We start from the raw sequence: 12,661 nt of genomic DNA, 5'->3' as shown, positions 1-12,661 counted from the left end.
CCAACCTTAGCACCGGGGTCGCGACTCTCCTATCGTCACAACTACATCATGACACGGCAGTGGCATGAGAGATTGTCCCCGGCCACCTGTTGACGGTCTGCGTCACCCTAGCACAACACCATCTGCTACTCGTCAACATCTATGCACCTTCTGATGGCCAGGAGAGGGTCACTTTCTTTAAGAACTTGCCCGGCCTTTTGCGCGATGTCAGTGAGGACGACGACCTGCTTCTTGTAGGTGGGGACTTTAATTGTACCACTGATACCCCCTGCTGAACCGTACGGGGCCTGAGCCTTACCTGCCCTCAGCCCGCAAGCTGCAGTCTGTCTTGGAGACTGCAGTCCTTGTTGACGTCTGGCAAGCCCTGCACCCTGATGCTCAACAATACACCTGGGCCAGGATGAGTGCCAGGGGTCTCACTATGGCCCATCTCAACCGCATTTATGTCACCAGGCAGCACCTGCCACTCCTGCGCAGCTGCTGCATCATTCCCTTGGGCCTGTCAGATCACAGCCTGGCTTATTGTGAATTGAGCCTGCCAGGGAGAACCTGTGCACGAGTGCCTTATTGGTGTTTCAATGTCAGCCTGCTTCAAGACTCTTACTTCTGGGACTGCTTTGCGAACTTTTGGCAAAGCTGGGAGGCCACAAGACTGAATTACTCCTCCTGGAAGCTATGGTGGGATGTGGGCAAGGTACAGATCTGGGCTTTTTGCCAGCAGTACACTGAGCTGGCCACAAATGAGCTGCGTCGCTGTATCAGAGAGCTGGAGGAAAACGTGGTAGAGCTCGAGGCTGCCCTGCTGGCTGCTGGCAGTGATGCGGTGCTGCATGAGAGGCTCCGGTTCTGTAGAAAGTGCCTGCATGACTTGGTGAAGTGTGAGGCCCGTGGATCGAGGATCTGCACCCGCTGCCAAGAGCTGGCCGAAACAGATGCCCCGACCCGCTTCTTTTTCAACTTGGAGCGACGGCAGGCAGCGAGCAAAGTCTTAGACCACTTCAGGACCTCTGAGTGCCAGGTCATCTCTGTCCCAGGTGAAGTACATGAGCATGCTGTTGCTTTCTATCGTGACCTGTTTGCGGCTGAGCCATGCTGCCTTGAGGCCACGCAGGAACTCCATGCAGGCCTGCCACGCCTTGGTGCCCTGAAGGCCAGTGAGCTTGAACAGGAATTCTCTCTGTAGGATCTGGCAGTGGCTACAGCTGGCCTCGCCTCCAGCAAAGACCCAGGCCTCGATGGGTTACCTGCTGATTTCTACAAGACTTTCTGGATTCTTCTCAGCCCCTGCCTCCTGTATGTTTTCCAAGAGAGTCTTGCCGACAAGGTCTTGCCGATCAGTTGCTGCCGTGCAGTGCTCATGCTGCTGCCCAAGAAAGGAGACCTTGGCTGCATTAAGAACTGGTGGCCGGTCTCCCTGCTGTACGCGGATTACAAGATTCTAGCCAAAGCGCTGGCCGCCCACCTCCGCACTGTCATGGCCTCTGTCACTGGGTCTGACCAGAGCTACTGTGTGCCAGGCAGAACCATGCAAGACAACCTGTTTCTGCTGTGCAACCTACTTACAGCCAGTGAACTCTTTGGCCTAGATGTTGGCCTTATCTCTCTGGATCAGGAGAAAGCCTTTGACCGGGTGGACCATGCCTACCTCTTTCAGACACTGGAGGCCTTTGGCTTTGGGCCCTTTTTCATTAGCGCCCTCCGGGTCTTGTATCGAGACACTTCCCGCCTGCTCAAGGTGAATGGGATGCTCTGTGCCCCTTTCCCCGCACGCAGAGGCATCTGTCAGGGCTGCCCCCTGTCGGGCATGCTCTATGCCCTGGCCATTGAGCCACTGCTGCATGCACTGTGGTGCCGCCTGAGCAGTGTGTTCTTGCCACGAGCAGTGGGCCTGTTCATTGCCCCTCCGCTGCGGCTATCAGCATATGCAGACAACGTGACGATCTTCCTTAACACGCAGGAAGATGTGGAGGCCCTGACAGCCTGTCAGAGAGCCTACGAAAGCACCTCTTCAGTGCGTATCAACTGGGCCAAGAGCGATACCCTGCTGCTTGGAGAGTGGATCACCATGACCCCCCGGATTTGCCCGGGGGCCTCACCTAGCACCGCAAGGGCCTTAAGATCCTGGGCGTGTTCCTGGGGCATCAACCTTCATGGCGTGCAACTGGGACGGCCTCAAGGAAGAAGTGGAGGCCCACCTACAAAGGTGTCACTGGCGCCTACCCAGCCTCTCCTACCGTGAACACATCCTCATCATGAACAACCTAGTGGCAGTGACCTTGTGGCACCAATGCATTGTACTCGATCCACCAGAGGACCTACTCGAGAAACTCCAGCGCTTCCTGGTTGACTTTTTCTGGGATGGGCGCCACTGGCTCCCACGACCTGTCCTTTATTTACCTGTAACTGAGGGGGGCCAGAGTTTGGTTGACGTTGCGGGCAGGGTTGTCTCCTTACGCCTGCAGGCCCTTCAGCGACTCCTGTACAGAGAGGAGCTCGTACCTTGGCAACACCTGGCATGCCAGTTTCTGCAGAGGGTGGGGGCCCTTGGCTTCAACCAGGAGTTCTTTCTGTTGGACCTTACGCTTTTTGAACTGGGTGGTGCTCCTGGCTTTTTACCATGGTGTGTTATGAGCCTGGCAAACAACTTTCCACCTCCAGTCCCAAGCCTGTCACCTACAGTTCCCGCAGTGGCTGAGGGAATCCCTGGTGCACAACCCAGCTCTGAGGCATCCCGTGCCGAGTCTGGCCTCTGCCAGTCTCACGGCTGTTCTCATTCAGGCACATGTTCTCCGCCTGAGTCATCTCCTTGACCCCGCTCAGTCGTCCTGGCTCTCGCCCGAGGCCTTGACCAGCCGGGTGGGCATGCACTCCATTCGCAGCATGGGCCGCCTCCTGTGTGACATCCGGGCTGCCCTCCCATTGGAGGCAGCAGCCGCCCTGGAGGACCCCCTCTGGGCGGGCCAGTGCCCCTGCTCTGATGATGCGCGGGGTGAGGCTTTTCCTGCTTTACCAGTCACCCCAGCTGTGGCCGGTGATCTGGCCGGCGGCCCTAGCACTTTGCTGATGCTCCCTGTGCCTCATGACAGTGACACGGGTTGCACTTTTGCTTTTCTGTCACATAGAAGTTTATACACCTGGGTGGTTCATGTCCGCCATGCCCAAGTGCTGGTGGGCCACCCTGATACACCGTGGTGACGGCGCCTGGGACTGCCAGATTCCCCACCAGCCCACCCGGCGTGGCGCACATTGTATAAGCCGCCAACCGCCAAGAAGACTGGCGACCTGCAGTGGCGGTTGCTGCACGGCATCCTAGCTGCTGGCACATTTGCGTCCCACTTGGACCCAGCCGCCTCGACAGCCTGTCCCTGCTGCCCGGGGGGTGTTGAGGAGACCCTCTTTCATGTCTTCCTTGACTGTCCCCGCCTACAGCCGCTCTTTGTCACCCTCAGGCCGCTGCTGCAGGCGCTGGGCAGGAGCTTTTCGGAGACCACCTACGTGTGCTCCTACCCGTACTGGGTGGCTGAGAAGGGCCCTGTCTGCCTGGCCAACTTCTTACTGGGTCAGGCCAAGTTGGCTGTCTTCAAGAGCCACCGAAACCGGCTTGTCTGGACTGGCTCAGATGATGCCCTGTGGCTTTTCCACCTCCTGGTGCAGGCACGCCTCTCACTGGAGTTTGAGCATGCTGTGGTCCGGTGGGCAGTGCCCGCCTTTGAAACACGCTGGGCCCTTGAGGGAGCACTGTGCCATGTGGAGGACAGCCGTCTCAAATACATGCTCTGATGTCATGACTGGTCTGGGCAACCGGGCTGGCTCAGTGTCGAACTACAACTTCCAGCTCGTGCCGCATCCTGGGCCCTTGCCAGGCTGCTTTTTTGCTTTCTTTTTGTGTGGGAAGTTGAAGGTTTTGTTTCGTGTATGATAGGATGGAGCAGGGTATGACTTGTTTATCTATATAGTTATGACCGTGTGGCCGGCACTCCAACCACATAATTAGCACGTAAGACACGACGTGAAATGTAACGACGGTGTCTGTCACAGTGTGATGTGTTGGATGCAATGATATGGTTTTCTTGGTTTGGTTTGGTGGTTTGGTTTGGTTTGTTAGTAATTTGTTTGTGTTTTCGCTTTGTAAGCGGCCACCATTTTTGTATGTCTGAACCCCTGAATAAAGTCATTAAAAAGTCCTTCCTTCCTTCCTGTAAAAACTTTGTTTTTCTTCACAGGAAATCAATGATAATGAAATATTAGAATTGGTACACAGTGCTCTTGGGAGGATGACAGTTATCCGGCAAATCTTTCCTCTGTCAAGGGACAACAATCAGAGATGCATGAGAAATAATCATCGAATATCTTCATTGCTATGTGATCCACAAGAAGGCTATCTGCAGATGCTGCAGGTCAGTGGCATGTTGCTGAGCAGGATATCCCATGACTCAGTGTTCCTTGGAAACATTGTATAAGATAAATTGTCTATAAATGTGATCCTTTACAGAGCCAAGGACAGGAAGAATTGTAATGAATTCAATTAAGTCTCTGCATGTTGCTTTGAATGGCATAGTTCCAGCAAAACCGTAATTACCTGGTTTCTTTCATTTCCTGGGACTGAAAGCTTTAGAGCTGATATTTTATGCATAAGGTAATACTGGGCAATTACATGATCTCTTAGTTGACTTGGGGTATTTCATTCCACAAAGGACTAAGTTAAATAAAAATAAAAATTGTCGTTATGCAATTTCAATGTTGTCTATATCCTCACTTATGGCTATTAGCTGTTTTGTGTGAAAGGATTGATTTGTGAAGGCTGCAGTGTTCAGTCACTGGCGTTGGGATGTAGAGCTTTCACATTAAGGTGACTGAATTGAATAAATATGACAGGTTCAATCTATTCCATTTCAGGAGTCTAGAAGATGTCTGTCTAACCTACAAGCTGTACACTACTGGGCATTAGTTTCAGATTTTAGTCAAGTATCTCTCTTATTAAAATTAATACTATTATTCATATTGGAAGAAATCTCTTAGGCTTAAGAACAGAAATTGTACATAAACTGATAGAAGTGATTGGAAACCAGTTCAAATCTGTAACACGACAGAAGTTCAGTGGACATAAACCATTTTTAAAATGTCCAAAACTGGCTTAAAATAAACATGGATGGAAATTGGGTCAGACTTAACTGATTTAGGTTAAATCAGTTTATTGAACTCCTGTCCCAATTCCCCTCTAGATTCAAGCTGTCTGCTCCAGCAGAGCAAGGAGACAGTCTCTAGCACCATCCAGCTTCTTGCCTGGGCTACTGCAGGCATGTGGCTGCATTTGTGGAAGCAAACATGAATGTCTGTCCACTTACTTATTATTTCAATCTACACAGGTTAAACTAACCTGTGAAGATTGAACTGATTCAGCCTCAGGCTTTTTGTATTTAGCTTAATTAGCAAAGTGTATTCCCCAGGTACCAAAATATCTCAAAATAAGATGGAACAAACAAGCAACCGTATAGTGAATGAAGTTGTAAAACAAATTTAGGGTTGAGTGTTCAAAGGAGTTTTAGACTTTAAGTGGTACTTGTCTTTTTAAATTGCTTAGATACTTTTAAATATATGATCCCTCATCCTGTAAAAGATTCTGATAAAAGTGAATATCTATTTTGGTTAACAATACAGTAGAAATGGAAGTAGTAGCCAGATAAACTGTCCTCACAATGCTCCAGCCTGGGCACCATAACATTTGGGGTGGACAAAAGAAAACCACTATATTGAAAGGGATTTCATAGTCCACGCTCATTCAAAACCTAATTCAAAACCTAGAGTCCCAGCAGTATCTAGCCAATGCAGTTCTGTAGAGGTGTCATTAAAAACAAGATTGTCCCAGTGCGTAAAATGTACATTCTATAATTCTATGCAATATTTTGCATTGTATAGTCACAAATTTTATAGAAACAGAGCTGCATCATAGCTTTGTAGGTTGCAAGCACATTTTTAAAAAAGCCTGTAGTAGTACTTCTTTAAAGAATTTGAATTGGGTTTTCTATTCACCTTTTACTGCCTCAGTATTTCTTTTTAATTAAACGGATCCTGTCAAGATTTTCATAATTTTTCCCAAATTCAATATTTAATCACTTGGAAGGTTATAATAGATAACCTATTTTTTTATTATGCAGGCACAGTATTTCTTACTGAAGGGCAGCCCATGAGTACTGGGCTTCTTTCAGAATGTATGTTTTAAATAATAAAAGTAAACACAAAAAGTCTTTCTTTGTTAAGACAGCTGGAAAGATGGATTTTTCATATCAGATATAAGCAAGGAAAAATTGCTGAGATTTTTGAGCCCAAGTACTAGAAGTAGTGTCTTAAAATCAAATAAGCTAAACAGAATAAGCACATTGCTAAAATGGATTCTACAAGTATCTGCTAAATGTTCTCTCAAGCTATAAAATGTCAATGGGACCTAGATTTGATGTAGTTAAATGGTCTTTAAGTACACAGGATACCCTCTCCAGAAATTTTGTCTTAGCTTTTAGATAGCAAGTTAGCCTTGTATGGTACTTTGTAATATGTAAAATACTGATGTGTTCTTATTAGCATGCAGGCAAACTACTCACATAAATCCCACAAATTAGTGAAACATCTGGTTGTGATCATCCTTGAAAAGGAAGAAAGCATGACCTCTGGAAATTGCAAAAGCTTATTTTCAGATTGTAAAGGAAAGCAGACCAATGGTAATTGCATGCTCCATTAACAGGATATCCTTAATAATATCCTCTTACCTTCCAGTGTGTCTCATGTTCTACCTTAGAAACCATCATTTTGAATGAAGTAATATTCCTGCTAAACTGTGCAGTGTGTGTGGCCATGCAGGTGCACTCATGCTACGCTGCTAGACATGCCTATGCAGCTGCGCACACCACACAGCTTAGAGGGAACATTGCTCAGGACCCCTGCATGCAGGGTGCATACAGCCAAGTGGATGGGATGGGGCCACAGGTGGGCAGGGAATGGTGTCTGGGAGTGGGTTGGGTGCCTGGGGATTGTGGGGCAATGAAAGCATGGGATCCATATAGTAGCATCTCACATGCTAATACCAGGTTTATTTTGGTGACAATCAGCAAGCAGCAGACTCTTTCCCATGCCCTTTTTCCATATGTACACCCCCATAACACATGTTCCAACCATTTCTTCTTCCTTGCACCTCTCTTGCTGGTAAGATAGTTCTTACTACTATCCATGCTAGGTCAGCATGTCCCCCTTTTAGTTGTTTATTCATCACTGCTCTCCATACTTTCTTCAATTGTCCTTCTGTGAAGTTTCCCATGGCACCATCCTGTCTCTCTCCATTATTGCTTTCTTCAGTTTCTTATGAACCTTCAGGACCTTCTCTATTGTATAGTTCTGCATGAAACCTTCCACCCTGATGTAATGAATTGGTGGTTGTCATACCTAAGACTCTTCAGAGAGGTCTGATGTAACCTCCATTTCCTCAAAATTGCAGCTGCATGAAATCAGGTGATACATGCTGCTTCTCCCTCTTCCTCCATTACTGCCTTGCATATCATGCTTACATATTTTACATAGACATGTTAGTGATTAAAACCAACTCACAGGATCTCCAATATCAAATTTATTGTATGGGGGTGCACAACTATAGTACTCTGCACAGGATTGGAACCAAAACAGATATTGGTCTGTCTCACTCACTCACTCACTCACTCACTCACTCAAACCTGTATAGTATCTGCTATAGTGATTGTGAGACCACTGGTGTTAATATATATCTACCTAGCTGAGGTGCTGCAGTCTGCTATCGATGGACAGTCAAAAGCTTCCTCCAAGGAGATGTCTTTTCCAGAAGGGGGTCACTGGCTTGTCCTTCTGGTTGGTAGATTCTGGTGCTGGTTGAAGAAAGAGGGCGCCACTGACGGTCAAGCTTCATTACCTTTTATCCCTCTTTGGCAGACTTCTGTGATTCCCCAGCATCATTTTAGCTGCCCAATCTGGAGGTCACTGCCCCACATGGGTCTTGAGTAGTGCATAACAGCTGTCAGTCACAGTCACTGGGAGTTCCACCCGATGATGCAGTTTTGTATTTCTCCCTTGACTTGATTGACTCAATAGCTGTGTCTTGCAGGTTCCAGGAATCAGTTCTTTGGCCTGATTAGTTTTAAATGGCTTGTAGAATAGAGTTTTGTAATGGTAAGTTCCTCTGGTTAGGCTATTGTCAATTAACAGCCAGAGGCTCTTGCTTTGTATTCTCCGCTTGTCATTCAATTACCTACTGACTCATACATACTTGCATTCACTCAGGGAACCACCTGGTAAAGGTGATACAATTCAACAAGTTTTTACAGCTATAGTTTCACTATTACAAGTCTTAGCTAACCTAAAGTGTATGAAATAAAATGTAAAGCATAAATAAAATGTAAGACACAGGATGCCATGGTAAAAGTGTAGAGGGACAATAAAATATGGAAATGAATAATGAAATAGATTACAGAAATGAACACAACATATGAATATAATTTAAAATATAATCTAAAAGGGGAGGGGGAGATGGTGCTTCCTGACAAAAAAAAGGGTGGGGGAGGGGGGGAGAGGGGGCTTTTGCTACAGAAAAACAATCCCAAGTCTGTCAGCCCCCATCCTCCACATCTCTCTTGCTTTGTGCAGTTCAGATCTAGGCAACCTTTCTCTTTTGGCATTCTAGAAGAACACACACATTTTCTTCTGTACTTTTGCTATTTGCCACCACATGGGTGGGATTACAATTCGAATTTATAGAATAATCAGCAGTAGCACAGCCTTAATTGATGCCACTTTTTTCCAGAAAAAGACAGTGTCCTTCTGAACTACAGGGTTTCCCTGGGGCTGGTGGGGGGGGCAGGGCAACTGGGGCAATTTGCCCTGGGCCCCTTCAAAGCAAGGGACCTCTGCCTCAACTCCTGTGTGTACCATTGGCCCTGGCCCTGCGACATTGCTCACCAGAATTCCTGGTATTTTGTTTTCATAAAAACAGAGGAAATTGGTGCATTAGAGTGTTAGATGAGACTGAATCATTCTCAACATGTAATTATGACATTATGGGACCTGTCCCCAACCATGGAGTAAATATTATACATAGATGTGTGAGAAACAGATGCTAATTTGAGGCTTGAGTGGTTGTTGCATTGATGTCCAAGGGGGAGTCTAAACCAATCATGGTAAGGTAACATCTTTCTTTATCTCTGGGCAGCAATAGAGACAAGATTGATCAGTCAAGCTTATGATTGACCTAGCCTAGGACCTAGGCCAAGTAGCTCTGGTTACAGAGTCTGCTGAGAGGAGAGAAGGAACAGGGAAGGTTTAAGGAAGGATCGGTGGCAGAGCAGACATGTTGTCACAGAAAGACCTCCAGGGGAAAGAGTTCAAGTCATGAGTGAATGTCAGCTCTGTGGGTTCTGAAGGGCCAAAGTCAGAAATGAATTTGCAAGAATATAATAATTAAAATAATATATCTTGTTTTCTTTATATTTGCCAAGGAAAATAACAACATTAGACATAACACATATTCAGGTTCACATATTTCCCCACTTCAAAAAGCACTTAAATGCAAAGTGTCTATATAACTTTTGGTGGGGAGGATATTAAAGTCCTTCTTGATTGAAAAAGCCTGTGCTCCAAACTGCAAATCTTGCTTTCAGTATTGCAGAGATGACTTGCTCTCTTCTGGTCCTTCAAACAGCAGCACTTGCTTACTGAGACCCATAAGAATATGAACAGTCTCACAATGCCCTTAATTAAGGGGTTAAAGGCTAAATATACAAGTTTATTCTCCAGCAGCGGTACAAAGACAATCCTCCTTCCTCTCTATGTTCTCTCTACAGTTACTTTCTTTTTTCTTAAACGGGGGCAGGGCCTGCTTATCCTCTGCCAGACCCACAAGCCTGGACCAAGTACAACCCAGCTTATGTGGTTTACATGAGCACCAGCTAAAATTTCCAGGCAAGGTCCCACTGGAGACTAATTTTCTGTGGCAGTTATCACAGGGAAAAGGCCTAGGACTGGTGTGAGGCCAGGTCTTAAGGGAGGAACCCTTCCTTCATAAGTAGTGGAGGGGCCAGCCAGCAGGCCACAACCAGAAGAACTGTGAGACTGAGCTGGGCCCCAGGAAACTGGTAGGAGAGAGCAGCTCTGCCAGAAGGGGGTTGGCATTTGAGGGTGTTCAGGAAAAGTACAACCTTATTCCTATCCCCTTATCCTTGTGTAAGAAAAGATGAAGTGCATCGATCAATCTGGGGCATCAAAAAGAAAAGAGACAAAGGAGAAAAAAACTCAGGATGAAAAGGGGAGGCAGACACTGGATCAGTTTGGATGGGTGGTGAAAGGAAATAAGGAAGTTGGAAGTGGAACAGTTGATGCAGGTGACACATCACTTGCAGGGGATGAAGAATATTCTGATCATGAAAACATGAAAAAGGAAGCAAGCAGCTATGTAGCAGGAGAATGTGAAAATGAATCAGGTTTCATGATGCAAGCTGTAGGAGACATAGCATCAAATGAGAAAAATGAGACAATTGATCTAGTTTCTGCTTCTGTGCCTGAGCTTCACCAGGAAATGTTCTCTAATGACCCAGTCACCTGGGGGCATCTTGATAGGTTGCAAAGGGATCTAATTGTGTCCAAGGGCCCACCACCCAAACCTGCAAGCTTCCCACGTGACTCCTCCAAATGGTCATTCCCTACATCTGTTTTCTGCAAGACTCTGTCCAATGATGACAGTGTGAAAAGGGACTGGCTCATTTGGAGCCACAAGGCAGCAGTTATGTTCTGCTTTCCACGATGCCTCTTCTGAGATCAGAAGAAAAATCAAGCCCTGTACCATTTAAGATTCTGCCTTGGGGGTGTGAATGATAACTGGAGAAAACTGACAAAGTGAAGAGTGACAAGGCCAGTTCTGGTCATCAACATTATTTACAGTGGAAAGACCTTGCAATTGCTCTTAGTGGAAAAGGAGCCATTGATAATACTTTTGAAAAGGGTATACAAGCAGCCAGCCTCCTTCTTCCCTTGTCCGCTTGTTTCCACTTCCCAGGGCAACACCGCACCATGCCCCGCATCGCTTGCCTGCAAAACCCCACCCTCCCCAGCCGGCATGCAACCGCCACCATGCCACACTGCCACAGAGCCATGCAGCTGGTCATGGGGCATAAGCAGCAGTGCCAGAAGGGGGTTGCTGCAAAGCTGTGCAGGTGGCCATGGGATGGTAGTGCATGGTGCAGTGGCAGAGTTGCAGTGGTTGTCTCTGTGTGCAAACCCCCCAACAAGCCAGCCGGCGCGTGTGTGGCTTGTAGAGTGGCACCCCTGCCCTCACCCCCTGGCCCTGCTCCTGGGAGTGGGCACAGGAGCATGCTCCTCCCCCTTCTTGATCTACCCCCCAGCACCTTACCTTTCCCCCACCCTGCCCCACCTCTTCCTCCCACACACACACCTGCTGGAGTGGGTGTCAGTGTCTGTGTGTGCATTTGTGTCTACATGTCTGTGCCTGCATGTCTGTGTCTGTGGGTCTGGGGGACTGTTGTGAGGGAGTGAGGGGCATCATGAGGGCTGTGGAGAGGAGTGTGGGGCACCAGCAGTGCTTGGGGGGAGGGGCTGTGGGAGGCCTTTAATTTTTATCACAGATTTTGGGTTTTTAATCAGAAAATTTGCAATTTTTAATCAGAGAATTTGCAAATTTTAATCAGATAAAACTAGGATCCCTGCTGATGATCATCATTCACTTGCATTCACTCAACAGATTTTATCACTTTACAATTACAATTTCAATGAAGTTTTAAAAATGGTTCAGGTTGTAACTTAATTCTATAGGGAGTACATTCCTTAAGAGTTTAAAAGTATAACATATAAAATACAAAATGCCATGGTAAAGATGAGACAGATGAAATATGAAAATGAACTGTGAAAAATATATAAAAATGCAATGTGAGGTTGTGAGGATCAAAGAGTACAGTGAGTGAGTTAAGTTAGCACAGGGTATATTTACAGACTTTGCAGTGGATAATTTAGTTCTTTTGTTTTCTTTAGTGACACTGAGCTTAATTGTTATGTAAGTGTAGTTTCTAGGTTTCTCCTACAGAAAACTACTTCAGCTTTCTAGCTTGCTCTGAGTCTTGCCACACCCATGCAATGAGTGTGCTAGGTCTTTGCCAATACTGAGAAGAAAAAGGAAATGCCCAAAATGGGTGTGGGGGGATGGTTTGCAGGCAAGAAGGGGCTTCTGTTATATCCATGTCCAAAGGGGGCTTTCTGCTATACCAACAATTTTTCATGGCATGGTGAACCACTATGTTGAATACATTGTGACTTCCTCTCCACTCCCACAGCCGAGCAATGCCTTTCTTTCCCATTTCCAATGATTCCTGTTTCTTTATCAGCCTTAAGTGTCTGGCCAATGTCATTAAACATCTATGTAAGTGAGAGACTCTATGCCCCTTCTCTCAACCTGTTACATGTTATTAGTGTGACCCCACTCTCTGTGAGGTGGAGCCAGACCAGATGGCCCCATGCCTCTTCTGCATATAGATTTTTGGGAGATCCCAGGGTTCCTGACAAGGACACCCAGTTCTATATGAAATGCTTACTGCTCAGTGGATTAATTAGTAGCTCAGTAAGCATCACACATCTACACAGGTGCACC

The 12,661-nt window shown here is 46.7% G+C and overlaps 1 protein-coding gene across 2 annotated transcripts in view; it reads left to right on the top strand.

Annotated features, from left to right (window-relative positions):
* GRID1 (glutamate ionotropic receptor delta type subunit 1) overlaps positions 1-12,661 on the top strand; it is a 1,431,845-nt gene that overhangs the window by 1,163,662 nt on the left and 255,522 nt on the right. For both annotated transcript variants that reach the window (XM_019502226.1, XM_019502225.1), the window contains exon 6: positions 4,224-4,397. In XM_019502226.1, the coding sequence (XP_019357771.1) occupies positions 4,224-4,397 (174 nt within the window). The remainder of the gene's footprint in view (positions 1-4,223; positions 4,398-12,661) is intronic.

Source organism: Gavialis gangeticus, unplaced genomic scaffold (assembly GCF_001723915.1).
Source record: "Gavialis gangeticus isolate Ggan-Ray unplaced genomic scaffold, GavGan_comp1, whole genome shotgun sequence".
NCBI lineage: Eukaryota > Metazoa > Chordata > Crocodylia > Gavialidae > Gavialis > Gavialis gangeticus.
Note: the sequence above shows the minus strand (reverse complement) of the source record. Positions and strands in the feature narration are given on the sequence as shown.